This window comes from Bidens hawaiensis, unplaced genomic scaffold (genome assembly GCF_021521415.1).
Source record: "Bidens hawaiensis isolate Kalapana, Puna unplaced genomic scaffold, B.hawaiensis_p1.1 tig00009577_1, whole genome shotgun sequence".
Lineage (NCBI taxonomy): Eukaryota > Viridiplantae > Streptophyta > Magnoliopsida > Asterales > Asteraceae > Bidens > Bidens hawaiensis.
In genome coordinates this window covers 558,596-585,314 of record NW_027491716.1, presented here as the reverse complement: position 1 = coordinate 585,314, position 26,719 = coordinate 558,596, and the positions used below count along the sequence as shown (strand labels likewise).

Sequence of the window (26,719 nt, the reverse complement as noted above, 5' to 3'; positions counted from 1 at the left end):
TACATTTATTCGATCAGTAAAACTTGGGCATCATAAATTCAATCGGTTTTGATTATATTCATTATGGTACCAGAACTAAAAAATAAAACAAAACAAAAAAAAGTTGCATTTAAAAGCAAAAAAAGAGAAATAAAACTCATTGCAATATTCCAAAAAAAAATTTGTGAACGGCCTATAGTGGACCCACCCAAGAGAAATAGAAACATATAACAAAAAAAAGCATATCGCCTGATGGGATTCAAACATGCACAAGGAAGACATGATCAAATTAAAGAAATACAAACAACAACCATCAACGCAAATACACATATTTAGTTTGAATATCAACTGAATTATTTAAATACCCAAACTAATTATGGCCTTCAAGATTTTGTGGCACCAACATGCAATATTTATTTTATATATGTAATTATATTACATATAAAAGGAAACCTATAGCTACAGTAAAAATGATTGTGGTTGAATCAGTGGTTGCTATATGGCAGCCACTAAGTTTTTTTTTCTTTCTTTTTTTTCTAAATCTATTTTAGAATTTATTGATTTGAAACTAAGTGACGTAACAAAAATGAAAGCTAGTGTGGTGATTTTGTTATGTTGTTCCAAGTTGTAGGTCCTGAGATCAAGCCTCTTGGAGGCGTGTTTTTTTTTTTTTTTTTAGAATTTGTTCATTTGAGAGTAATAAAAGTAACAAAAAATGAAGCTGCCGTTGTGGTATTGTTTTGTTGTTGTAACTTGCAAGTCCCGAGTTCGAATCTTCTTGAAACCATATTTTTTTGTTTTTGTTTGTTTTTTAAATAGACATAGATTTTTGTATATATAGATTTCATACTTAATCAAGCAATGAAAAAGTAAGGTGGTGTGATGTTTTGTCTTTAATTTGTTAAATACGTTAGTTTGAGAAATTATTTTTTTGGTTTAGTTTTGATACCGTAAAGAGCGTTGCCGATACTAACCGAATTCGCGTCAACTTATGTAAACGACGCCCGAGTGTAACCAACACAGAACTGCCCAGCGCGGGCCGGGTAACAACCTAGTTCATTTAATGGTAGTACCACAAGAACAGTGATCATGGCAAACCTTTTCAATGTAACACGAAAATCAACTCCACCATAATAACATCTTGACCCGAAAATAGTCAAAAGTAACCAAAAAGTCATAATTATCTAAATCAATAACATTAGGAATCAAACCCATGTTTTGGATCTCTAAAGGCTCTGATATCCTGCAAAACGGCTATCCATTGAAGACTCATCATTTGCTTCTGTAGACTCACGCAAAAAGATCAAGATGTCGTTAATTTTAAAAGACATTTTTGTGCTATTATTTTTGTTGGTGGCAACAGAATGCCTGCTGCTTTTACTTAAAGGAAAAACATAATAGCGATTTTCTTATTTTCCTCACCCTCTATTTGTCGAACACAACCTAACAAGTTCAATTTTATAGCTAAATCAAAGCCGTTCAATAAGAATACATGAAACAAGTTTCAAGTACGATAGCTTGTTTCTAGCATGCAATCATGTTGCTTAATGACAATGGACATTTTCTTTTAATGACAGTCACATGGTCAACCAAACTCAAAGTCCAAAACAAAGGCAAGTCAACTGTTACATTAGAAGGTCATCTTGGTGACTGCAATATAAATGCACAGTTGTTTCATCCATCTAGATGCCATTGAAATCTATCATGTCATTTTTTTGTGCTTATGCAGGTAAGAGGTATCTAACAGCTGTAATTACTCGGTGTTAAGCAGTAAGAAACCAATAACCTGTATTTCAATTTTTCAAACAGTTCTCTAGCCGCTATATTGGGATACGGTAAGTGCATATATTGGGAGTTTGGCCTTTTGTTTGCATCTTCTCAAACAGTTCTCTAGCCGCTACAGGATTCCTTGATTCAAACAAACCTTGTAACATGCTACTGTAAGTGATAACATCAGCAATCAAACCCTTGTCTTGGATTTCTTGAAAAAGATGCCTAGCCTTATCAATCTCCTTCTTCTTACAGTATCCATTTATCAGGCTGCTATATGTGATGATGTCGGGCACAAGATCCCTCTCCACCATGCCATCAAGAACTTTCTTTGCTTCTTCCATTTCACCACGTAAACAGTATCCATCGATTAGTGCATTGTAAGTGATTACATTTTGATGTAGACCTCTTCGTACCATTGCTTGTACAGCAAGCTCTGCATCTTTTACGGATCCTTGCTTGCAAAAGGAGTCTACCAAGATACTAAAGGTAATGACTCCGGAGATACTCCTTTCTTCTCCATATCCATCAACAATTTTGCAGCTTCTGTCTCTCGACCAAAGTTACATAGACCCTGAATCAAAGAGTTGTAAGTGATAATGTCTGCAAGGACACCCTTTTCAGTCATCTTGGCAAACAGTTGTAGTGCATGATCAACCATACGATCTTTGCAAAGGCTATCAATGACTGTAGTGTAATGATGTACGGAGGGTTTACACGAGCCTCCTGATTCCATGAACCTGAGCAGTTGAAGGGCCTTGGTAGTGTTAGCTGCTTTACAAAGCCCATTAATAACGGTTCCAAACATAACCTCATTAGGCTGACAAAGTTTCTCTTTAAGCAGTTTCTTGAACAAGTCAAGAGCTTGAGAAACGCGATCAGCAAGAACAAGGCCATGAATGAGAGTGGTATAGGTGGCCGGATCAGGTGGATGACCCTGCTTGAAGATGGTTGCTAGTAATGCAAAAGCATAATCAAGCTGATTAAGGCGGCAAAGACAGTTAATAGAGATGGCCATGGCATAAAGATCAGAAGGAATACCCATGAGATTCATTCTCTTAAAGAGCATAAGGGCAGTGGAATAGTGTTTCATCTTTACAATAGGAGTAAACTGGATGATGGAAGGTGGAGGCTGTCTTAGAAGCATTTCATCGAACACTTGGAGGGCATCATCCTTGGAGGCATTGAAATGGTAGGATGAAGGTGAGGCCGTGGAGTAGTGATAACAGCCACGAAGTCGAATTCTTGTGAAGCAATTGTTCACCATCCTGTAAGTTAAGCTGGAATTTGAAATCAGGCAAAAGAGAGTAGTTGCGGGAAACATACACATATCCGATCCGATCCACTCGGTCATGATGACAAAGGTTTGAGAAAATTAATAAGCATTTTGCCAGATACATACATGAATGAATCAAGATCAAGTCTTTGGAAACCTACTTTTTAAACACCCACTGAAACTCATTTTTTAAGTTAAAACCTACTTTTGTACCTTTTAGTTGTTGCTAGCCGCCGCTTTGTGAATGTAATACAGCCGTTCAAAAACCCTTTTCAAGTCGAACTCTTGTGCCGCAGGAGGGAAAATGTTAGAACCAATCGGATCGATTCGGTCCGGGTTATAAAAACCCTTTTTACCCTATCCAAATCCTTTCGATGTCATTACAATTTGCAATCATATGGGCCCATTTTTCATCTTTAATTAGCAGTTAAACCATAATGCCAAGATACTTCCATATTGCCTCAAATCAATCAATCTTGACCATCAAAAGTTCAAACTTGACCAAATTAACCTTGTTGAAATTTAATCCAATTCGTTTAAAGGTAGTACCACAAGAAAAGTGATCAATTTGGCAATTAGCAGACCAAACCTTTTCAATGTGATCGGCGTTGACCACAAAAGTCAACTCCTCCCGTAATAACATCTTGACCCCCAAAATAGTCAAAATTAACCAAATTAATTACAATAGGAATTAATCCCTTGTTTTGGATCTCTAGAGGCTCAGACATCCCGCAAAACGGCTTTCCATTGAAGACTCATCATTTGCTTCTCTAGTCTCATGCAGAAAGATCAATATGTTATTAATTTTAAAAAATATTTTTATGTTGGTGGCAACAGAATCCCTGCTGTTTTTACAGCACAGTTACATTATTCTGTTACCACTCTAATATGAATTTCCATATAATAATTTTAACTATTGTGATAAACGAAAAACACACACGCACGCACACTCAATTTTCACACACTCTAATTTTAAAGTTGGGGAAAACAAACTAACAAGTTCATATTTGTAGCTAAATCGAAACCGTTCAATAAGAAACTTAAAACGAATTTCAAGTACGATTAATTTTTTTAGTATGCAATCAAGTTGCTTAATGACAATGGACATTTTCTTTTAGTGACAGCCACATGGTCAACTGAACTCAACTTAAACGCAGCCAAGTCAACTGTTGCATTGGAACTAGAAGGTCATCTTGGTGATTGCAGTATTAATGTACAGTTGAATCATCCATCTAGATGTCTATGAAATCTACAATCAATATAACTTCAGTGTTAAGCATTAAGAAACAAATAACTTGAATTTCAATTTTTCTTAAAAGCATGCTGGACCAATAATCCTAGATTTTAATAATCCTTCTGATAAAAACTACAAAACACTATATTTTAATAACCATGTTTTGCACAACTTAAACAAGCAAGCATAAGCAAACACTCAAGCTGGATTAGGTATTCTTGACATCTTTTCTTTCTACACTTGTTAGCTTTTGAACAATGGTTCGCAGACGGGAATCTTTTCCTACATCTGGGATCCGAGGTAGTAAGTTTTCCAAAGTAGCACAATCAGGCATAAAACCTCGGTTTATCATTTCTTCCAGAAATACCTCAGCCTCTCCACATTCGTTTTTCTTCAATAACTCTTGAACAAGGACATTGTACGTTATGCTATCCGGCAAACAACCATTATCCTTCATTTTTTTAAGCAATTCTTTTGCTTTACCAAATAATCCTTCTCGGCAAAGCACGCTTATCATCACTGTATATGTCTTAACATTCGGTTTCAATCCTTTCAACACAAGTTCATCAAATAGATCCATGGCTAACTCAGGCTTCCCACATTTCCTGCAACCATCAATCAATATAGTGTACAAAACCACATCTTCCATCAATTCTTTGCTTCCCAGTGATCGGAAGAGAGCCAATGCATCACCACACTGACCATTGTCACACATACCATGGAATAGGATACGGTAAGTGCATATATTGGGAGTTTGGCCTTTTGTTTGCATCTTCTCAAACAGTTCTCTAGCCACTATAGGATTCCCTGATTCAAACAAACCTTGTAACATGCTACTGTAAGTAACAACATTCGGAATCAAACCCTTGTCTTGTATTTCTTGAAAAAGACGCCTAGCCTTATCAATCTCCTTCTTCTTACAGTATCCATTTATCAAGCTGCTATATGTGATGATGTTGGGCACAATAGACCCTGAATCAAACAGCTGTAAGTGATAACAGTTGCAAGGACACCCTTTTCAGTCATCTTGGTAAACAGTTGTAGTGCATGATCAACCATACGATCTTTGCAAAGGCTATCCATGATTGTACTATAATGTTGTACACAGGGTTTACAAGAGCCTGATTCCATGAACCTGAGAAATTGAAGGGCCCTGCTGGTTTGACCCGCTTTACAAAGCCCGTTAATAATGGTTCCATACGTAAACTGATCAGGCTGACAAACTTTCTCCCTTACCAGTTTCTTGAACAAGTGAAGGGCTTCAGAAACACGATCAGAAAGAACAAGCCCGTGAATGAGAGTGTTATAGGTAGTCAAATCAGGTGTATGGCCCTGCTTGAAGATGGTGGCCAAGAAGGTGAAACCGTAGGTAACTTGATTTTGCCGGCAAAGACAGTTAATAGAGATGTTGATTGCATAAAGATCAGTAGGAATACCCATCAAATTGATTTTCTTATAAAGTGAAAGGGCGATGGAATAGTGTTTCATCTTGACAATGGCATTAATCAACTGATTAAAGTGGATGATGGAGGGTGGAGGCTGTCTTAGAAGCATTTCATCAAACACTTGGAGTGCATCATCAACCTTAGTGGTTTCTGGGGTATGCATAAGAGACAGAAATCTTTGATTAAAATGATATGTGGAGTGATAAAGAAGGCGACGTCTTATGCAGTTCATCTGGCAAGCAAAGCAATCTTACACTTAGGCTTAGTTTCAATTTCAAGTCAGTAGAGATTATTAATTATAAACACTTAGTTTCGATTTCAAGTCTGCAACTTTCAAGATCTCGAAATCAGCTCAAACATACGATTCAAACCCTGTTTTTTTGATTTAGGGCGTAGAAGAAGGGGGAGAACACCAGTTGAAACATCAACACAATGTCTAGTTTGTCTATTTAAGTTTGTTATATGTTCGTTCGTTTATGTTTGTTATTTGCGTTTGCTGTTGTTTTTTCCTTCACACCAGCTTTAGAGTTTAAGGCGTTCCTATGTTGACAGATGCCACTTGACATTCAACAGAACTCTCAGGCATAACACACGGTATAACTTAAACCTGGGTGGGCTTGGGATTCGAACTGACAATCTCGCAAGTTCTAGATCAAATCCTTCATTGTCATTATACACCCAAAGTGTCACTACTAGAGATCGAACTTGGGTCTCCATAGAAGAACTTAAGTCAGGCCACAAGTAAGGGATATTCGTGTTTGTTCGTTTACAATTTAGTGTAATTTCATTTACGTCCATTATGATATAATTTAGTTTTTAATAAATTTTAAACCCAACATATTGTAGTTTACATTTATTTTAATAATTGCTTTTATCTTAGTTATGGTTGTTCATCTACGTTCAGTCGTTTATGTTCGTGCATCGTTTGTTTCTCGTAGCGAACGAATATAAACGAAAACGAACGAATATGTATGTGTTTATCAATAATCAACATGACCAATGCCTTATGCAAGTTGTTTCTCTGCAAGGCTGCAATCTGATTAAGGTAGAACAACGCTTGCTCATCGCATATACATAATTTATGCTCGTTGATCGTTTAAGTTTCATTGTAATTTCAGATAATTGATGCCAAAGGAGTAAAAACATGGGCAATTTTTCCCAGCTAATTTTCAGAAAAGCATGTGGATAAAATGAGGTGTGATGTTATTTTGGTGTGTTTGCTCAAATCTTTACACATGTAACATAAGTGAGTGTTGTTAAAGGGTGTAATTCAATAAAATCATGATTCTTGTTTTTTTTAGTGAAAACTTTTGAAGTGGATTCAAGATAACCAAAAAAAAATACAATTTATATCGTGGTATTTGATATGATTTAAATTGGAAATGAATCATGTAAACCTTGCTTAAATATCTATAACTTTGTTGTGAGAAAATGTTAATGGTAAATGTGTAAATATGCATCTCGTTTGACTTGAATAGTGAGATGGTGTAATTTTTGACCTGTAGAAGTAGAAACTAAAAACAAAAAAATGGCATCAATCAACATTTATCCATGTGTTAGGTGTGATAATCCACTCTTAAGGTCAATACAACTAATATAATTTTAATTTAACATAGTTTTTAATTTTTTTATATATATCTAAGCGCGCCTCAGTGGTTCATTTCGCAATCAATAGTTCATAACACAATATACAAAATTATATATATATATATATATCAATAATCAACCATGCTTACCAGCAAAACAACACAATAACTGTACACACTATAACATAACTTCTCTTTTCAAAACTTTACTCCATCACTGCCTCTTATGACCTTACTCGGTGACGCATACCCCATGAGCCGATGCAATGGTGACCCGTTGGGCCTGTGCACAACCTTGATTTCTGATGTCATCTTTCTTGGCCCCAAAACCTTTGAACAAGACGGTTGACTTGAGCCCGACGGGTCCCTCGACATAGTCGCCTTTCTTCTCTCCTCACTAAACTCCCAAAAATTTCTCTCTGTTTCTGTAGAGTAACTCTTTTGAAACGAACGGTCTGAACACGAAACGGGCCCGCCCCGTGACCCGTTTAAGTCAATATAGTCTTCCACCTCACTGCTTGGTGGGGCCGTGATTGTTTCTTCCGGGTAGTATCGACTAACATGCGTCCCGTTTGATAGTGTGAAGTTGAGTACCTTCATACAAGCTCCACATCTTAAACTATGGAATCTTTTGTGGAAAACAAGGAAGCTTTGAGGCAGCTCAAGAAGGTTCAAGCACCGGTAACAAGTGATCCACGGTGACCCGTTTGCAATGGGCCGGACATATCGTTTCTTCTTCGGGGAATGAAATGGCTTGGTGATGTCATTTCGGTGTCGGTAATCATCAGGTGCCGAGAACTCTGACTCTGTATGACTGTGTAACGGGTTGTGTATCGGGCTTGACGGTAAAGAAACCCGTGGGCTGTAGTAAGGGCCAGAGGTGTAACGAGGCCCGCTGCAGCAAACATGTGGGCGGGGAAGCTGGGCCGAGAAACGGCAATCTTGTGGACAGCAATGGTGGCATGTGCCGCCGTGTAGTCGTCTGTTCACCCCGGTTGTTTCACCCGAAAACGCCATCCGCGGGCCAAACCTTCCCGGATTGTTCAGAACATGATTCGAGATATTAGTTCTCTCGAGCTGATCTTGAAGCTCTCTAACCTTCTTCAACAACTCTATCCTCTCCAACTTGGGGTTTTCTGATATCATTTGCAAACGATGCCTACGGTTTTGATGAAACTCATTCAAACCGTAATATGATCGAACATCAGTCGATCGGTGCTTGACTTTACCCGATCGGTGGTTAAAAGAGGATGCACTGCTCTCATATCCACCAAAAGGTTCGGTTTTCGTAGTCTCTATCGAGCTGATATGATTAAATCTTCGACGACGATGCATATCTGCATTGTCATCTTCCGATAACTCATCGTCTTCATCCAGACGCACCGGTTTTTTAAGCTTTGTATCAAGCATTTTCTTAGCAGTCAAGCTTTTAAAGCTCGACTTCGAGCCGCATTCAGAATCCCTAACAATCCTTTTATTAGCTAAAGCTTCTTCAAACTCACTACCGCTGTCTTCAAAGTCAGTGTCGCGTCTACAGCTTAAAAACACCTGATCACTATCATCATCATTGTAATCTTCATCGATTCTGTTATCGACTATTGCATCCGGTGATGACTCTGGATCTTCATTGTGATAACTGTTATTGATTGAATTTGAATCAACAATCAATTGCTGATTGAAGCTGCTACATGTTTCTTTATTATCAGAAAGCTGCTCGCGATCGGTATTATCTGGTTTTGTATTTTGTTTAAGTTCTTGATCTATTCTGATATGACCTGTGGCTTCAGGCGATGACTCGGGATCCTCGTTACCAGAAAGCTCAGTCGAGCTACGAGGATCATTATGAACGATTCGATGTGGTTCTTCAATTGAACTAAACACTGATGGTTGGTTTAAGCTGCTGCTGTTGCTGGCTTCATGATTATCAGAAAGTTGCTTTAATTTCTGTTTCGGTGCATCAATCGAACCGTTTTTAGCTATGTTAGCTGCATCATGATCACTGTTTTGATCCGATTCATCAATAGAATTAACCAACAACTGTTGATTTGAGCTGCTGCCAGCTTCTTGAATTCGATCACCAAAAACTTGGTCCACTTTTGATTTTCCTGGAGAATCGTCATCCGGTTTGTGTGATGTGGTGCTAACTGTACTGTTATTCCGCTTCTTTGCTGCATTAATGCATTAAATTGTTAAGCTAATTACAAAAAACATACAAAATGTTTCAAGGAAAGAAAACATAAGTAGTCATATTTTAGAACCTTGAAGTGTTGCATTACAGCCTCCACATTTGTACACAGGGACATCAGTCGGCTCGGACAGAACATTCAGGCATCTTGGGCAGCGAACAAATCGCTGTTTGGTGTTTATCTTGTTGGACATAATTGAAAAATGTTCAGTCACTTATGAAATCCTGAAATTATTTGAACAATAAATAAATATTAAATCAAACTAAGAAAAGTTCAGATCAACAAATACTAAAGACTTGATAGTTGACTTTGATTGTCAAATATTGATTCTAACTTCTGACTTTAAATTGAAAAAATTGTCTCTCTTTTAATGGTTCATGAATGAAACAATGGAAAAAAAAAAGAAAAAAGAAAATCCATGTCAGGTAAAATTAAATGGTATTCAATCACACGTTTTGACTTTTTCTTGGTCAAATAGTGATGATAATGAAGATTTATCAAGATCTTGATCAAGAACTACTAACCAATTATTAAGTTCTTGATGAAAGCTATAAACTTTCAGCTCAATTTTCAATATAACTTACTAAAAAGTTGTTTTTTCATGCAAAAAATAGGAAAAAAATAAAATAATAATAAATAAAAAGAAGCACCCCCTCAAAAAGGATTAAAAAATCTTGAAACTATGAATTAAATCCTGAAAACAAGTAAATTGGAATCATATATTCTTACCCTTTTTGTCAAAAGATCCAAAACCTGCTAAATCAAGAACTGGGTTTGGAGAAAAATCTCATTTTTATGTTAAAAAAATCAAAATTTTGAAGCATATGATTAAATCAAGAACTGGGTAGTAACAAAACAGTATTGATATAGAATAACATATAATAAAGTAGAGTGAAGTACCTGAATTTGTTAACTTTCTTATATAAATGATGTTGTTGTTGTTCATGTGAACATGAATCCCATGATCTGCAGAGATCTGTTATATCTCTCTATATGAAAAGAAGATGAAGTTTTGGAGAAGAAATGAAAATGAGTATGAAAGCTTCTGAGAAGTCTTCTGCTGGACTGGTGGATAGTATGTCTCTCTCTCTAGAATTATGAGACAGAGTGGATGAGAGAGAGGATTAAGTCGGCGGTGAAACATTTAAAGCTGCATTAACAATCAAACAACTCAATCAAATTACATGAATTCTACAACAACAAATTAATAAAAGATTTAATATGATACTAGTCCATAATTTTATAATTAAATAAAATTTTATAACTAAATAAAAGTGGAGGTGTTTTTAAAGGTTTCTTTCACTGGAAGGTTGTGAAATTAAATCCTGAATAAGATAATTTTGTAAGTATTTATTTACTTTAATAAAAGACTGTCATTCTTGTCATCTGTTAATCTCGTAACTCTTCTTATCCTTTTTTTCAATCAATTTTAATATAAGGTCATTATCTTTTAAGTCATTTAATATATGAATTCAAGTTTATTTTTATTAAACATAAATCCTAACTGATTCATTCATTAACACTAATGGTGAAATAAGAAAATAAGGAAATATCAAAATTGAAGTTGCAAGGTTAGAATGAAATTTTAAAGTCACAGATAATTACAAATTAAATAAAATAAAGGTGCATCATTGTCGAATAATTTAGATTTGTATGATAACTAAAAATTGTATTTAAACTGAGATTCGAGCAGCAGGGCATAATTTTTATATAATTTATGTAAGATTTGTTTCAAATTTGGATTAAATTTTTTTTCATATGCATTTGATCTCGGGAAAATGTGTATTTTCATAATTTTCTCCAAATATTCTGTATAAGTCTTGAAACATGAAGAATGCCTATTATATACATCTTGGAACTTAGCATTAGATCATTGAAGTTGAGTATTATAATTATAATCCATATGTATTAACGATTTACTATATCAACTATCTGTCATTTATTTATATGACTTTTTTTGTGTAACATAAAGGGTTTTAGTAATAAGAAAATAGCTATTTAGTTTTAAATATTTTATTTCATAACTCATATCAAAATGCTTCAAAACATTTATTTTATAACTTTTTTTTTGGAACGACCAACTAAGTAACGTCGGGTATTCCGTACGCGGCCCCCATTAGCTAAAGGTAGCCCGAGTCGGCCACGAGTCCGGACGGACGAAGCCCCTAGCGGTCCACCTATTGAGGAGTTTCTTGGATAAAACCCGGCCCCCACGCCCTCCAAACGGCACGACAGCGAGGAGCAGGTAAAACCGGGTGAGATCAGGACACGAATCCTGGCAAGCTAAGGTCATCCCTCATATCTCTCATATAAACTGGTGATAGTGAGGTTTGAACTCTCTACCTCTCACTAGTAAAGTGAGTGCTCTGCTATTGAGCCACATCCAATTTATATATATTTTATAACTCGATTTATATGTTTTTATACATTCAGAAATATTTAATTTAATATGTCTTATAAGACATATTACTTAATTAAAGGCATTCAATTTTTTAAACAAAAATATCCTTTTCAATCTCATTCCACTACTTTCGTTTTTCAAAAATCATTTAAGATATTAAAACACTTTCATCATTTATTTACATAATTTCAATATTATATTAACTTATTAATTTAATTTTTACATAAATGCAATGAATTGGGGTTGTGTTAGTATTACATGTTGGTTAGTACATAATTATTGTGTTTATTATGGTTTATATTCCAAATAATAAAGCTATGCATATAAATATTTTTTAAAAATTATAGTTATAATATTTACTATTAAAATACATTATAAAATTTATTAACATTCACACCTTAATTATAAGTTGTTAATATATATATATATATATATATATATATTGATTAATTAAATATTCCAACAACTTTCCATAATATTAACTAATAACACTGGATTAGTATTCAAAATTTAAAAATTCTTTACACAACATTTTCAACTATTATAAATAATAATCACTACTTTCACTTAATGCAACTTTAATTTATAATATTTTCTAACTCAGAATAATCACTGTTATTTAAGCATGACTTTTTTTTGTCATTTTCCTGGCAATTATATTCATATGAAGTGGAACAAAACATTTTGTTATATTTTAATTTTTGGTTTCATACGTTGCTTGATTATAAAATTGTTAATTGTAAAATATAAAATCAATTAAAAATTTATCATACACAGAATATTAATGACAACCAATTTATCATGATCAATCAATTTCAAATTCTAAATATTCTAAGGATAAAGGATGATTATCATTAAAGTTCAGATAATCTGGTTTTTGGAATAATCATGTTTTTTGAATAAACATAAGTAGATGATCTCAAATGACATAATATTAATTGATTAAAAGATATGATATCTTATATGTATGAATATATATACACACACACACTAATTTCATGGATATATTATCATTTATATAGGTTGTTATGTGCTTGAAAAACCTTATTTGTCACACGGACAACTATGTGTGACTATACCAAGAGTTATAAGCACACATATATGTTACCTTATCAAGAGTTACAAGCAGACATGGACTAAAGATTTTGATTTTTGATAAACAATGTATATTGACCAATACAATCACAAATGTAGTATACAAGGAAGTTTTTACTTTTTTGTACCATATTTGTGTGCTCTTAGTTATGTAATTAATGTAATTTTAATGTAAATTGTAATTGTATTAACAATATAAGATCATTTTGTTGACTGTATTTTACTTCATGGTTAAAGTTTAAAATTTTCATCAATTATTCGTTTAATACACAGGCCTCAAACTAGTTTTTTTTTTAATAATTAGGAGTGTTAGGTGTTAAAAAACAACAATAAAAATAAATAAATAAATAAATAAGGGTGTGATATATTTGATGTCTACTCTCTAAAATAGAGATTGAGAGTTCAAATCCTGTAAGTCACATATATATGTGATTTAATTATAAGTGTTAAGGCGCATTCGTCGTAACTTAGAAACCCATATCACATTTTTATTTTTATATTTTGGTTTTCTTGTGTTAAAATCTTGTTTTTGGTTTAAAATCAAAAATGAATTTGAACTCGATTTTCGGTTTGGTTTATGGCAACTTGAATTTGGTTTAATTTTCAATTGTGACCGAAAAAATTTCAAACCAAGAAAACCGTAACACAGCCCAATAAACACTTGTAAAGTTTGAAGTTTTATGTAATCACCTTTTTTACTTTATTATATATAATAATTTGCTAGATTAAAAATTGTTATCACACTTACGGTGGTGCTCGGATGAGCTTCAAAACTTATTTATTTGCTTATTTGCTTTTTAAAAAGTAAAAGGTATTGAGCAGAACTCATCCAAAAATTTTAAATTGTAGCTTTTCAGAATTGTTTTTACTTAAAATAAAGCAAATAACCAAAACCCCCTTACTATTTTCAATAAAATAGTAGTACCAGCCCAAGGGAGGTGGGTGGATGACCTCTCAGTACCCAATCTCTTGAGAAGCTCTAATTTTTTACAAAAATTTATCTAAATTTTTAATAATATATGTGGTTTAAACATCCATTTATAATCCATCAAAAGTTTATAAATTTAGTTGGAAAATTCATTTCAAGCCAGAGGTTTTTTTCACGTGCCCTATCGTTTCTCCTATTTTATCTCTTTTAAAGTTTTATGGCGTCGCAAATGTAAGTAAATCCAACCTTTCACACTTTCTGTTAATAGTAGTTCCATTTAGCAAAAGAATTTATGCCACATCGAGCCAAGCTTGAGCTATATCCAGCCTGGTTTATATTCGATTCAAGTTCGAGCAGGCTCGGTTGTGATTTAGAGGCCATTTTGTACTCCCTTGGTCCCCGGAATTCTTGACGGCCATGAGGATAGGTTCCATCCTAAATACATAACATCAAATGGTATAAGTTAGATAGAATTAAGCACTCATATAAATATAATTAGTGGGGTTGGATCTGAAAAAAAGTGTGTTTTAGCTAGGAACCGTGAGAATAAATCTGATTCGTCTATTTATTAGATCTGGGGTGGTTATTGATGACACCTAATCAATCTAAAATAAGAGAGATAAATAGAATAAGGACATGTTAGGTACCGTATTAATTTATTAAATGAAACTTCCCCTAAATTGTTGTAATCTGGCAAACATAATTCTCCTATCCAAAATCCCGGGAATCTAATATCCTCTTCAAATTATTACTGTGTTGGTATTAGTTAGTTTGTTTATTTTTTTAATCAAGCTCCTAACACATTTGTTTGTAGCAACACAAGTATTGCAATGCAAACTAGTACAAATATCTAATCAAATAGTGAAAAAACCAAGCATAAATAATAATATAAAATATTTTTAATTTAATTTATACTTACACAATTGAATATATTAAAAGCACAATGACCGAAAACAACAAATTATAATGAAACTCAAACATAAATAACAATGTAAGATATTTTTAATTTTATTTTTACCAACACAATTAAAATATGAACACATTGACTAAAACTACACGTGTAAGGAAAACCTAAACATAAATAACAACGTAAGATATTTTTAATTTAATTTATACCAACACATTTAAAATATTAGCGGCACAGTGACTAAACAACACATATAATGAAAAACCACACATAAATAATAATGTAAAGTACTTTTTAATTAATTTATACCAACACAATTAAAATACTAATAACACATCGACAAAAACGGTCATTTGCTCATACAGTATAGTTCTTTCGCCATAACTAAATTTTCTTTTAAAAGAATAAAATCAAATGAAAAATATGATTACTAACACTTGTTCAAAACCAAATAATTCATTAAATTTAATTTTTTTTAAAAATATTTCAGTTACAAAATTTGCATAATGGTTTGCATTAATTCAAAAACCATCTCTAGTGTATATGATATAAATACCCTTTATCAATAATTAAAAGATATGACATGTGACATATTGGTATTGGTTCTTATTGTTTTTATGAAAATCAAGTTTTTTATTTGATCCTATCTCATTAGTTTTGTCCTACCAATACTTCAGAACATTTTACTTTCTTAAACAAACTACATATTTTATAGAATCACTTAACTTTATTCCTTTTAACACTTCGTAATTTATAAAAATTGCGTAGACAAACACCTATTAGATGTTAATTAGTTTTAACGAAAATATCAAAATACCACCATCACACAATACATAGTTAAACATCTTAAAAGGGGCACTTTTTTGTCGTGTGTTTGGGACAATGGGTTGTGTTTGGAATCAATGTTGTTGGTACGTAGTAAGGGGGAGGGGACACCATTCGGGTACCCCTTCTGAGTACCTTACATTTCACGGTAAATGGTCTTCACCCATTCAGGTAGGGTGCGTGGCTTCAACAATCGAGTATCCTTAACCGCTTTAGGATAGTGGAGATGGGGCCCTCAACCAATCATTCATCATATCATTAATTATTATTTATTTATTATTTTTTTAATTATCATATTTATTTATTTATCATTCATAATATTTTTAATTATCATTCATCATATTTATTATTTAATAAAAAAAGAAAAAGAGAAGAGAAGAAGAAAAATGGTTTTAGGGTACATGAGATGAGTGCTACAAGGTGTTTTAGAGTAGTTAAGAATGTAAATGGTATGACAATTAGACAATATAATATTGGTGGAATTTAGGTATACGAAAGGAGCACGCCATCCCTCGGATGGCTTGTGTTGTTTAATAAGTTTTTGTAAATTGGCTATATCAAATAGTAATTTTAAAACTCTGTGAAATTTTATAATTTGTGTAAACCTCGTAAAAGAATTCATGCTAATAGACCTTTATAATAATTGTTGTTATTATTATTATTTATGTATTAGTTGAAATTCATTTATTATTTTTAAGCTAAAAAATTGTTCGTTAGTTTATTATCATTTGTGAGAGTATAAGTCAAAGTCAATCGCATTGACGTCTAGCTGTAATGTGGGGTACACTTGTATTTGTTCTAATTCCTAATGACCACGGCAGCCCCTCAACCACTAAGGTTGTGCCACGTAGCCTACTAGGATCCACATAAATCACAATCTTTGTTTTTATTTTAATCCTAAAAAATATATAAAATCTTTCCAGATCAAAAGTATAAACCAAGAATCTTGTCGTGGGACATTTAAATCAAGAATTGATCGATACGATACCGTTTTAAAACGTTATTTTTAATTAAATAAAAAAAAACTCATAAATCACATTGTTATCACATACTTGAGTCCTATAAAACAAAGGCCTATACAAATAATTAACGGTTAAATTCTCACCCTTCACTCAAAAACTTTTTTTTATTTTTTTCGATGATTGGACTGTCAGAAAAACATAATTGTGTATCAACGTCAACCGAATCACTTATGCCACAATACCTAAGAGTCACATATAAAAAATATAATTATAAAGAAATAAAAGGTTTGTTGTATTTACCCGATTGTTTAGCTTGATTAAAATATATAGTTAGAAAAAATTCATTATTTGATAATTTAATAAAAGAAATTCTAAAACTATACAAGTAGTATATGCTTGCACCTCCATGAGATGAAGTTGTGATCATTACCATATTAGCAAGACATGCTTATGATGATATCTACTAATTTAGATAGACGTTAGTACTTAGTGATAAAGAAAAAAAAAACAATTAAAAAAGTTGTAGGGTGTATGAAAGATGAATTTGTTAGCACTTACTCTCACTTTTACTGATTCGGTTTTAACTCTTCGGTATAATATAAATCACGTGGATGTTGGGCATGTCGATCAAACCTTCGCACTCTTTAAAACTTTTTTGTTAAAGTTATCATAGACGCTAACATCATTTTAAGGTTATGTTTTGCATATTTATGATTTTGTTCTTGAGCTTATCACTGTCCTATTTATTTCAGTGTAACCAAACTAATCAATCAATCAATCGGTTAGGTGTTAGTATCTTAGGCTGAGGGGTGTGGAGCGCGAGAAAGGGCGCGTGAGCCCATCCGCTCGCGCCCCGGGGCGCGAGCACCACACCACCGAGGCGCAAGAGGGGCGCGAGAGGGGCGCGAGCGCGGAAATCCAGGCAGGCACGGATGGGCTAGCGGCTGGGATAACGCGAGAAAGGCCTGGGAATGCGTAAATAGAGCCGTTGGGCTCGTTTTTTATTAAAAAAAAAATTACTTTCTCTATAAAACCTATATCAAACACAAACCAACAACAACATAACATACAAATTTTTTTCTCTATAAAACCTATATCAAACCCAAACCAACACCAATATCACATACCAATATCACATACCACACCCAAAACCCAAAATCACCCCATCTTCCAAACCTTTTTTTAAAAACATGGCTGGAAATTGGTACCCAAACCTAGATTCAGATTACAGTTACGACGATTTATGGTCGGCACCGGACCAAGCGATGTTTTATTCGGGGTCGCAACAATCATCCGGCTTTCAACCATCCAACATACAACCGTCTCCTAACTTTGTAGTTCCGGAGACACAAGAACCAGAAGGTGAAGCTGCGGGACAAAGAAGACGCGTCCACCGGAAAAAACAAGTTGCAACGGACGGGTCGGGTTCGGCTTCGACTGGAAGGACGAAACGGAAAACCACTCCGTGGTCATCGGATGAGAAGGAAGCCCTGTGTCGGGCTTGGATAGTCATTTCTGAGGATCGGCGTTGCGGTAATTGTTTTAACGTTTTTAAAAATGATTTTTAATAAAAAAGTTAAATAAAAAAGTTAAATGACTTACAAATTTATTTATGCATTTTGCAGCGGACTACCAAAAGGGCAAGGTCTTTTGGACAAAGGTTAGGGAGACGTTCTATTCGCTCGTTGGGAGTACAGAGCGGAACGCCGATATGATTTCGGGTCGGTGGACCGAAATCAGAAAATTTGTCGGCTTGTTTACTAATCTGTTCAACAGGAACGCCGGTCGTATGAGACCAAGTGGCAGTGACGATTTGGCGGTTTATAATTTCACTGTCGAAGAGTGGAAGCAGGAGTGCCTGCGGAGGTATGGGACGGTGAAGACGTGGGACGGTGTAAAGGTGTGGGAGAGGTTGAGAAGGTGTTCTTAGTGGGTTGAGCTGGTGGCGCCGGACCTTGATGCGGAAGTAGGGCCGAAACGGACTAAAACTAGTTCGTCTGGAGCGTATAGCACTTCCGCCGGGTCGGATTGCCGGGTTGGATTCGACCTAAACGTTGCGGGGGAGGAAACGTCTTCACCGCCAAGGAGGCGGCCATTGGGAAGGGACGCCAGGGGGAAAAAACCGGCTGAGGGGGAAGCCGTAAACATCAACGATCTTGTTGAATCCCTCAATAAATTCAACAAAACCATGGAGGTGGTCTCTAATGACAAAAAGGAAAAAAAAAGAATGAGAGATTTGGACTTCCTTACAAGAGACTTCAGTAACCTAAATCCGGTCGACCAAATGCTGATTGAAAAACAAAAGGAACGTATCCGGAAGAGGTTGATCGAAGAAGACCAAGCCGAAGAATAAGAATAATGTTTTTTTTAGTACTTTAATTTTTTTTTAAATATTAATGTGTTTTTTTAATTAATGTGTGTTTTTTTAAATAATTTATGAGTTTTTTTTAATAATACGTTTTTTTAATACATTTATAAAAAAATAAAAAAAAAACCGCTCGCGCCCCCTCTCGCGCCCCTCCAAACCATGTCCCGGGGCGCGAGCACCACTACCAACACCCATCTTATCAAGTTTCTCTCTCTGCCATACGTCACAATATTATTGACTGGCGCCCCCACTCGCGCCCCCTCTCGCGCCCCCCACACCCCTCAGCCTAACATCATTTTAAGGTTATGTTTTGCATATTTATGATTTTGTTCTTGAGCTTATCACTGTCCTATTTATTTCAGTGTAACCAAACTAATCAATCAATCAATCAATCAATCGGTTAGGTGTTAGTATCTTATAAATAAAAAAATACAACCTTTTTTTATTACTATTTATTATTGATACAAAAGCTTCTTCAATTAAGCTGGTGGTCCAAGTCGCAGCTTCATTAACAATTTAACACGTGGGCCATATGATGACTTGGTTTATAACTTGGCCAGTGACATCATGCCATGTGGCACGACACATATGACAGCTTGCTTATGTAATAATGACGTCATCCAGACATCTAGAACACGTGCGACCCAAGACAATATAGGTCAAATGTTTCCCTTGATTTCCTTTCATATGCAGCGTTCTTTCTCATTTTTCCCCTTTTCAAACATAGAATTTTGTTCATACATATTTCTAAAACAAGAATAATATTATTACGACTGCTTAGCAAAGATCTAGAAACATAAAATAAATACAATTAACAATCAACTCAAAAGGAGATAATTAATGGAAGTTAAAAGTTGCATCAATTCCTTCACTCTAAAAAATTACCTTGGATTTTACCTAAAGAAGCAATCTCGTTCTTTGAATTTAGAAAACATTGTTGTTGAAATCTCCTAATTTGGCGCTTTCTATATAAACCAATAAGTAGTGAAAATTTTATCACTTAAATAGCCTCCTTTGAAACGTGTTAACTGATAAGTTTTGCGAGGATTGAGTAGCTCAAACACGATGAATCATGAGGATGATATCCTACACCATACGCTGATTTATCTCCATACTTTGCATGCAAATTGGCAGGACGCAAGAAGGTGATCCACATTCCCATGATCGTCCTCACGTGTTGTGCGTAAACCATAGTCAACTGACAAAACCCCATTTGCAAGGGCCACATTTGTTAGGATCCTGTTTAATGATGAGTCCTCCAACAAAAAGAAATTAATTTTGGTAGGAATCAATATTTCCAGCAATGTTTAAAATATCACTAGTTGAACATAATGCATAAATACTAGTTTACTTGAATACTAGTAAATGTTAAAATACACTAGAATAAATACTAGTTTACTTGAAAAATTGCAAGTACCACATAATGCATATGTACCATTTACTTTAATTGTGATATGTACGCTCGTCGCTCCGTATATAACATTAACCTTAATGGATTATTTTATAAAGATATTTTTCTGTTTTTCAAAATTTAAATGTAATAATAAAAATAATATATATAAATATGTAAATTACATCCACAACTATATATTATCAAAGTGTATTTTAACACGATTATGTTTCCTACAATAGGTCAAAATATAACCATATATAATCTAGATCAATTGTTAATGATAATGAAGCATCTGGTATTGCCACAACTATATACTGGTTTCTTCTTTTTTAAACGGCTAATTTGGAGTGCTGACGTAACCACTGGTGTTACGTGTCAGTTAGTCTAGGGTGTCGTTTGTAATAACCGTAAGTCTAGGGTCTGTTTTGTAACAGTTGTGATAGTTGATTGTGTACTTCATCAACTGATTAATGATCAATGAAGCTATCAATTAGTGTTTTGTGACCAATTTCTTAAGGCTGCTTCTCTCTAATTCTCTTAATCGATTATGCGCGTATCAACTAACTCATTCGATCATCTCCGTTCCTCGAGTACTGGAGACCACTATTAGAAGAAAACTCACCATATGTGAAAAGACCCCTGACCCAACCACGAAACCCCCCCCCCCCCCCCACACACTTTTAAATTAAAGTCTTTAGGTGTCTCACCTCAACCACTTAAGCAAAGGATCATTGGCTAAAACTATATGCTGTTAAGAAGTATTCGAAAAATGATGCCTTCAAAGAAAATGATGCTATGTTCCATCAAATAGCACCTGTACAAATCCTCACCTAAAAGTGAACGTGGGCTTTGAACTTTATTATTCTAAGTATTAAAGTGTTTCAATTTTAACATATATTATCAAATATACGATATAGTTTTTTTTTTCTTTCTTCTTCCTTTTTTAACCAAAGACCGAATGCTGTATATAACGAATACAATTTACGTTTTTACCTCCAAACTCACCAAACTATAGAACTTAATAAATAAATTAAGCCATAAATGTAATGTACGCTACATTATTAGATATATAAGTATCCTAAGAGAACCATTGGCAAATTAAGAACTTTGAGAATCATTTTGAACCACTAAAAAAAACCTTTAAAAAAATATTTAAAAAATTATAAAACAAAAATTTTTAAAAAGTAAAAAAACCAAAATTCTTATATTTCATTCTGGTTTTATTAAAAAAAACCGAAATTTTTTTTCTTTTTAATTCGTATTATACCTATACACATATGTATACTTTCATTTAATCTCTAGTTACGTAATACATATATGTACATTATCATTTACCTTAAATTATACATATGTGTATAGGAAAAACATGTGTGTACATATTATACATATATGTATAATAAAAAAATGATTTTTTTTCTTTTTAATTCGTATTATACCTATACACATATGTATACTTTTATTTAATCTCTAGTTACGTAATGTACGTCCATATGTACATTATCATTTACCTTAAATTATACATATGTGTATAGGAAAAAAAACATGTGTGTACATATATGTACATATTATATATATATATGTATAATTTAGCTAAACCGGGAATTTTTTTTGTTACATTTTTTTAAGAAACCAGGATGATAAATAAGAACGTTTGTTTTTTTAGTTTTTTAATTTTTAAGTTTTTTTTTGTTTTATGATTTTTTTTATTTTTGGGTTTTTTTGTGGTCAAAAATGATTCCCACAGTTCTCAATTCCCAAAAAGTTCTCACATGATCCTAATCCTATATATATATAGGGAAAGTTAACGTACAAATGAAATTAACGTGCTAAACGTGAGAATCAAGTAGAGTATAAAAGTAAAACAATTATGTAATTACATCATAGAGTAATTACGTAATTACTCTATGATGTAATTACATAATTACTCTACTTGTATATATAATTACTCTACTTGATTCTCACGTTTAGCACGTTAATTTCATTTGTATTTGATCTAAACCATATATATATATATATATATATATATATATATATATATATATACTTAAAAATTAGTTCAGATCAAATGCAAAAGTAATAAATATGATGTCTTTTGATTAGATTAATAATAACTAAGTAATAAATTAATACCCAGGATAATAGCCCGTGCTTTATAATAAGTTATTATTAATATTAATTTATCATAACATACATCTACGGGGAGTCTTGCATGAAGTAGTTAAGGAATGTAGAGTTGTTTTGCGTTATATCGTCAACAAATGGTGCGATTTATTAGTTTTCCTTAAAGGCTCTTTTATAATAATCACGACATTAGAAAATTAAAAGCTATAAGGTGGGCAAACGTGCACACTACCCTTCTTTTTTTGTTTGCTTCGATAATATGAAAACCCTTATTAGCAAAAAGCTAAGAGGGAAGAAAACCAAAATTACAAATCTAATGAACTTTTTAACCAATCAGCGAAACATATTCTAGGTTTAAAAATTTACCATTCTTCTGAAATACATGTGTCGTATAAAAGCCTTTGCCTAAAAACCTTTTGTGTTTAATGGACAAACACACTCGTTACACACACATATACATGTATGTATGTATATATGTGTATATATGGGTGTGTAACTCAAGCATTAGTCAAAACAATTTAATGGGACATACTCATTTACACCAAGCCACGAAACCAATCCACCGTATTAAAGTTGGCTATACAATACACCTCTATCACTTGAGATAAGGTTTCAATGTTCTTTCTATATATGCATATTTTTTTTATAATTATTTTAATCACGGCACGAGAATTATTGATTTGAATAAATAGTAAGCGTGTTTGTATATATAAAGAGGGATATTTTATCCTATAACAAAATATTATGTTATTTTAAAATTCACTTGCAATCATGACTAGATTAATTGTCTAATTGTAAAGCTAGCAAGCAACTTTGGCTTCTTTTAATGTTCAAACAAATGGTTTGAATTGAAATTGGAACACTTCAATTTGAACACTAGGTTCTCCTTAAAGCGTTAGAAGGATTTTAGACAGAAATAAAACCGTTAAAAAAAGTTCTCTTTGAAGCAAAATTGATATTCTTGAGTTACTTCAATCATAGAATCATGAATGGCATGATCCCTGTAATAAGTCATCTTACACATCAATATTATTAAAAATCATATGTTACGATACGTGTATATAGTCCAAAAATCCAACTAATGTATATACTTGTTGGGTTACAAGTGTGAAGTGTGTAATCGTGTATGCATTACCGAAAAAATTTCCTATAAAATGTCCAATTATTTTTCAAATAAAACGTCACCTTATTTGAAAGTTTTTCTTTAGGTTTCAAGTTTAATGAATTATAAATGTCACTCTAAAGACATATCATCAAGGACTCCAAAGTCGTGCTAGGGGGTCCGAGGAGTCGTTGACCTATGAGCGACCGTTAACCTACCAACAACCAAATTTGCTATTAAATGGATATTTGACGTTGTGAAATTATTCTGATAACTTCTTAAAATTGTCGGTGGTAAATATGTTTACACCAGGTATGAACAGTAAAGATGTTGACCACGTACGTAACTATTGTCTATTGCACCCCTTCTAGGCTTCTACATAGGCCATAAACGTACTAATGTGTCCAATAAAAATGGGCTTTTTAATTTCCACGAAACTAATTGATTTTATGAGCCCACTTGCTTGGTGAAAAAGAAAAAAATGTTTGAACATGTAGAGGAGTTTACATGTCTTCACCAAAGTGGCCATTTAAGTGATTTGCCTTTAAAGAAACGTGTGTTTGAAAAACAGAATGCCATGTTACTCTATAAGTCCAATATTCATGTTTATCTATTTTACAACAATAATATTATTCAATGTCTATAGTACTCTTATGGAGTCGAATTGCATAGCTGATTTGCTGATTTATCATATATAGGGGCTGCCATGTTATATATTATTGATTCTGTATGCATTCACCTAACGTTTAGCTTTCCCGTGGCCAAGGGTAGTTTCGGAATTAATTAGTTCTAAATTGATTTCGGTTTGGGAAATTTGAGATTTATGAAGACATTGACTTGAAAAGGTCAAAACATGTCAATATTTTATAGTCAAGATTTCAATTCAGTTTTCTTTTGGAAATAAGCAAAAGGTTGTAACTATTTTTGACTGCATTTTAGGGATCCCATACAAAGATTAACTAGTGATGAATAGCCCACTTTTAACCCAAATTCCTAATGAAAATGCCGGCGTAACGCATAAGCAAGCAATCTATAACGATTTACAATGTTGGTGGCAGCTTAAAGGTGCTATTGCGGGCAACTTGGTAGTCGGTCCTCATGAGTCATGACACATCATTGGTTAATTACTTTGTTATTATTATTATTTAAAAAAGATTATTTGTTGTTTTTTGTATTGTAATCTAAAAGAGTATCAATACTATTTCGGACGTTTATAAATTTATTTTTTTGTGTTTAATTAGTGTCGGTGTCGTATATAATTTTATAAAATGATGTTAATTTTTTATATAAGTTGTACAAGTGCTAATTCCATTTTAAGTTATACTTCTTTTTGTATGATAATCTATATTGCTAATTTATTTATTTTTTGAATTTTTGTTTAAAGTTGTTTCAAAATGTTTGTAGTGTCTGTACAGTACACTCTTTTTAATGTTTACGGATATATTTTGAATTTAGTTAGGGGTTATGCACACACCTGGAAGGTTATTTAAATACTAGGAGAACCTATACGACTTGTATAGGGACCATGCGACTCGTATAGGTGCAGAGTTATTTTTTTGTGTCAGCTAGTGCCAGGTCTTGTTCCCTTGTATTGTATAGCCTCTATATACGAGCCGTATAAGACTATATGACTCGTATAGTAACGGCTATTTGGCTCGTATAGGCTTTTTTCAATTACTTTAAAGTTACAAAATATTAAAAATAACGGCCGAGTTAGTTATAAAATAGAAACATATAATTTAAGAGTAAATATTTTACTCCATAGTAATCAAACAACTACGAACAACATGAACGCTTCGAGGTAACAACTTTTTAGATGTCGTCATGCCACTGGTTGACACCTATATGAATTAGAAAACCTTACATGTGTTAACTCAGCTTTTGAAATATAGTGTTAGAAAAATAATTTCGTTTATTGACGTAGATGTTTTGACTTAGAAATAAGAGTTAAGTGTCATTTTAGTACCTGTAGTTTGCCTAACTACGCAACTTTATTACCTATTTTGATTTTGTGCAAATGACTACCCCAGTTTCAAAAAACTTGCATTTTAAGTACTTTTTTAATCTCGTCAGTTTTCATCCGTTAAGTCCAGGGTATATGCGTAATTTCATTATTATTTGTTTTATTCTTTTATTTTTTTCTCTCCCATTTTATATTGTTGAATCAGAATAATAATCAAGATCCTAGATTACATCATCATCACAACTTTTATGTGCTTCCTCAACCTCATCTCTTCTTCTTTTGATTCTGGTTGATATTTCAATTCCGGTTGTTACGGTAAGAGTACAAACGCTAGAGATGGTAGATTACAAGGTGGCACGTGCTCTTCATCAAATACTCGCGATAGTTAACGAGATTCCGGTGAGTTCGAGAAAACATGAGATTGTTCAATCGTACGCCGAGAAATTGATGGACGAGAATATCGACGCGCAATATGAGCCATTGTAGAGAGTTAACGCCTTCGCACTTGCCTGCACGTTTTCATGGACGGTTGATAAGTTTGAGGACCCAACCCACGGAAACGATATGCAGGTGAATCACCTGTTGACAAACCAACCCATGCTCTCTCTTGACGCAGACTAAAAATGCGCAATCGTAGATACGTAGCCGCTAGCGACGACAAAGATGATCCACCGCAAAAGGAATCCGATGAATCACGGTCCAGTCAGCGGAAAAGAAAACAAATGAAAATATACGAAGACGACGACGATGGTATACGAGTGAATCCCCAGTTTTACTAGTTCTCTCCCTTTCTATATTACTTTGAATTTACGGTCTTGATTAGTTTGAGGAATTATTAGGGTTAAGTTAAGAGAATGAATTTGGGGGGAAGGGGTTAATGGGGGGAGAAAAGAAAAGGAAAACAAAAATATAATAATGAAATTACTCAAATACCCCTGATTAAATAATAAAATTCCTCAAATATCCCAGACTTAACAGATGAAAATTAACGGGATTAAAAAAAGTACCAAAATACAAGTTTTTTGAAAATGGGATAGCCATTTGCACAAAATTCAAAATAAGTACTAAAGTTGCATAGTTGGGCAAACCAAAAATACTAAAATGTCACTTAACTCAGAAAATAATTATAAATTTCGGTGATATCCCCTCCGTACGTTTGTCAATAAATATGGGCTATA

General features: G+C 33.5%; 2 protein-coding genes and 1 pseudogene across 2 annotated transcripts in view; 1 reads left to right on the top strand and 2 right to left on the bottom strand.

Annotated features, from left to right (window-relative positions):
* Positions 1–26,719, top strand: part of LOC143533045 (putative LRR receptor-like serine/threonine-protein kinase IRK) — a 223,692-nt gene that overhangs the window by 71,837 nt on the left and 125,136 nt on the right. The window lies entirely within an intron of this gene.
* LOC143532995 (uncharacterized) lies at positions 1,800–5,936 on the bottom strand (annotated as a pseudogene).
* Positions 7,462–9,712, bottom strand: LOC143533021 (uncharacterized). Its single transcript, XM_077027909.1, has 2 exons — positions 9,549–9,712; positions 7,462–9,458 (listed from the first exon to the last, which is right to left on the bottom strand). Exons 1-2 carry the CDS (start codon positions 9,667–9,669, stop codon positions 7,489–7,491), a joined length of 2,091 nt encoding a protein of 696 aa, XP_076884024.1. The 5' UTR covers positions 9,670–9,712; the 3' UTR covers positions 7,462–7,488.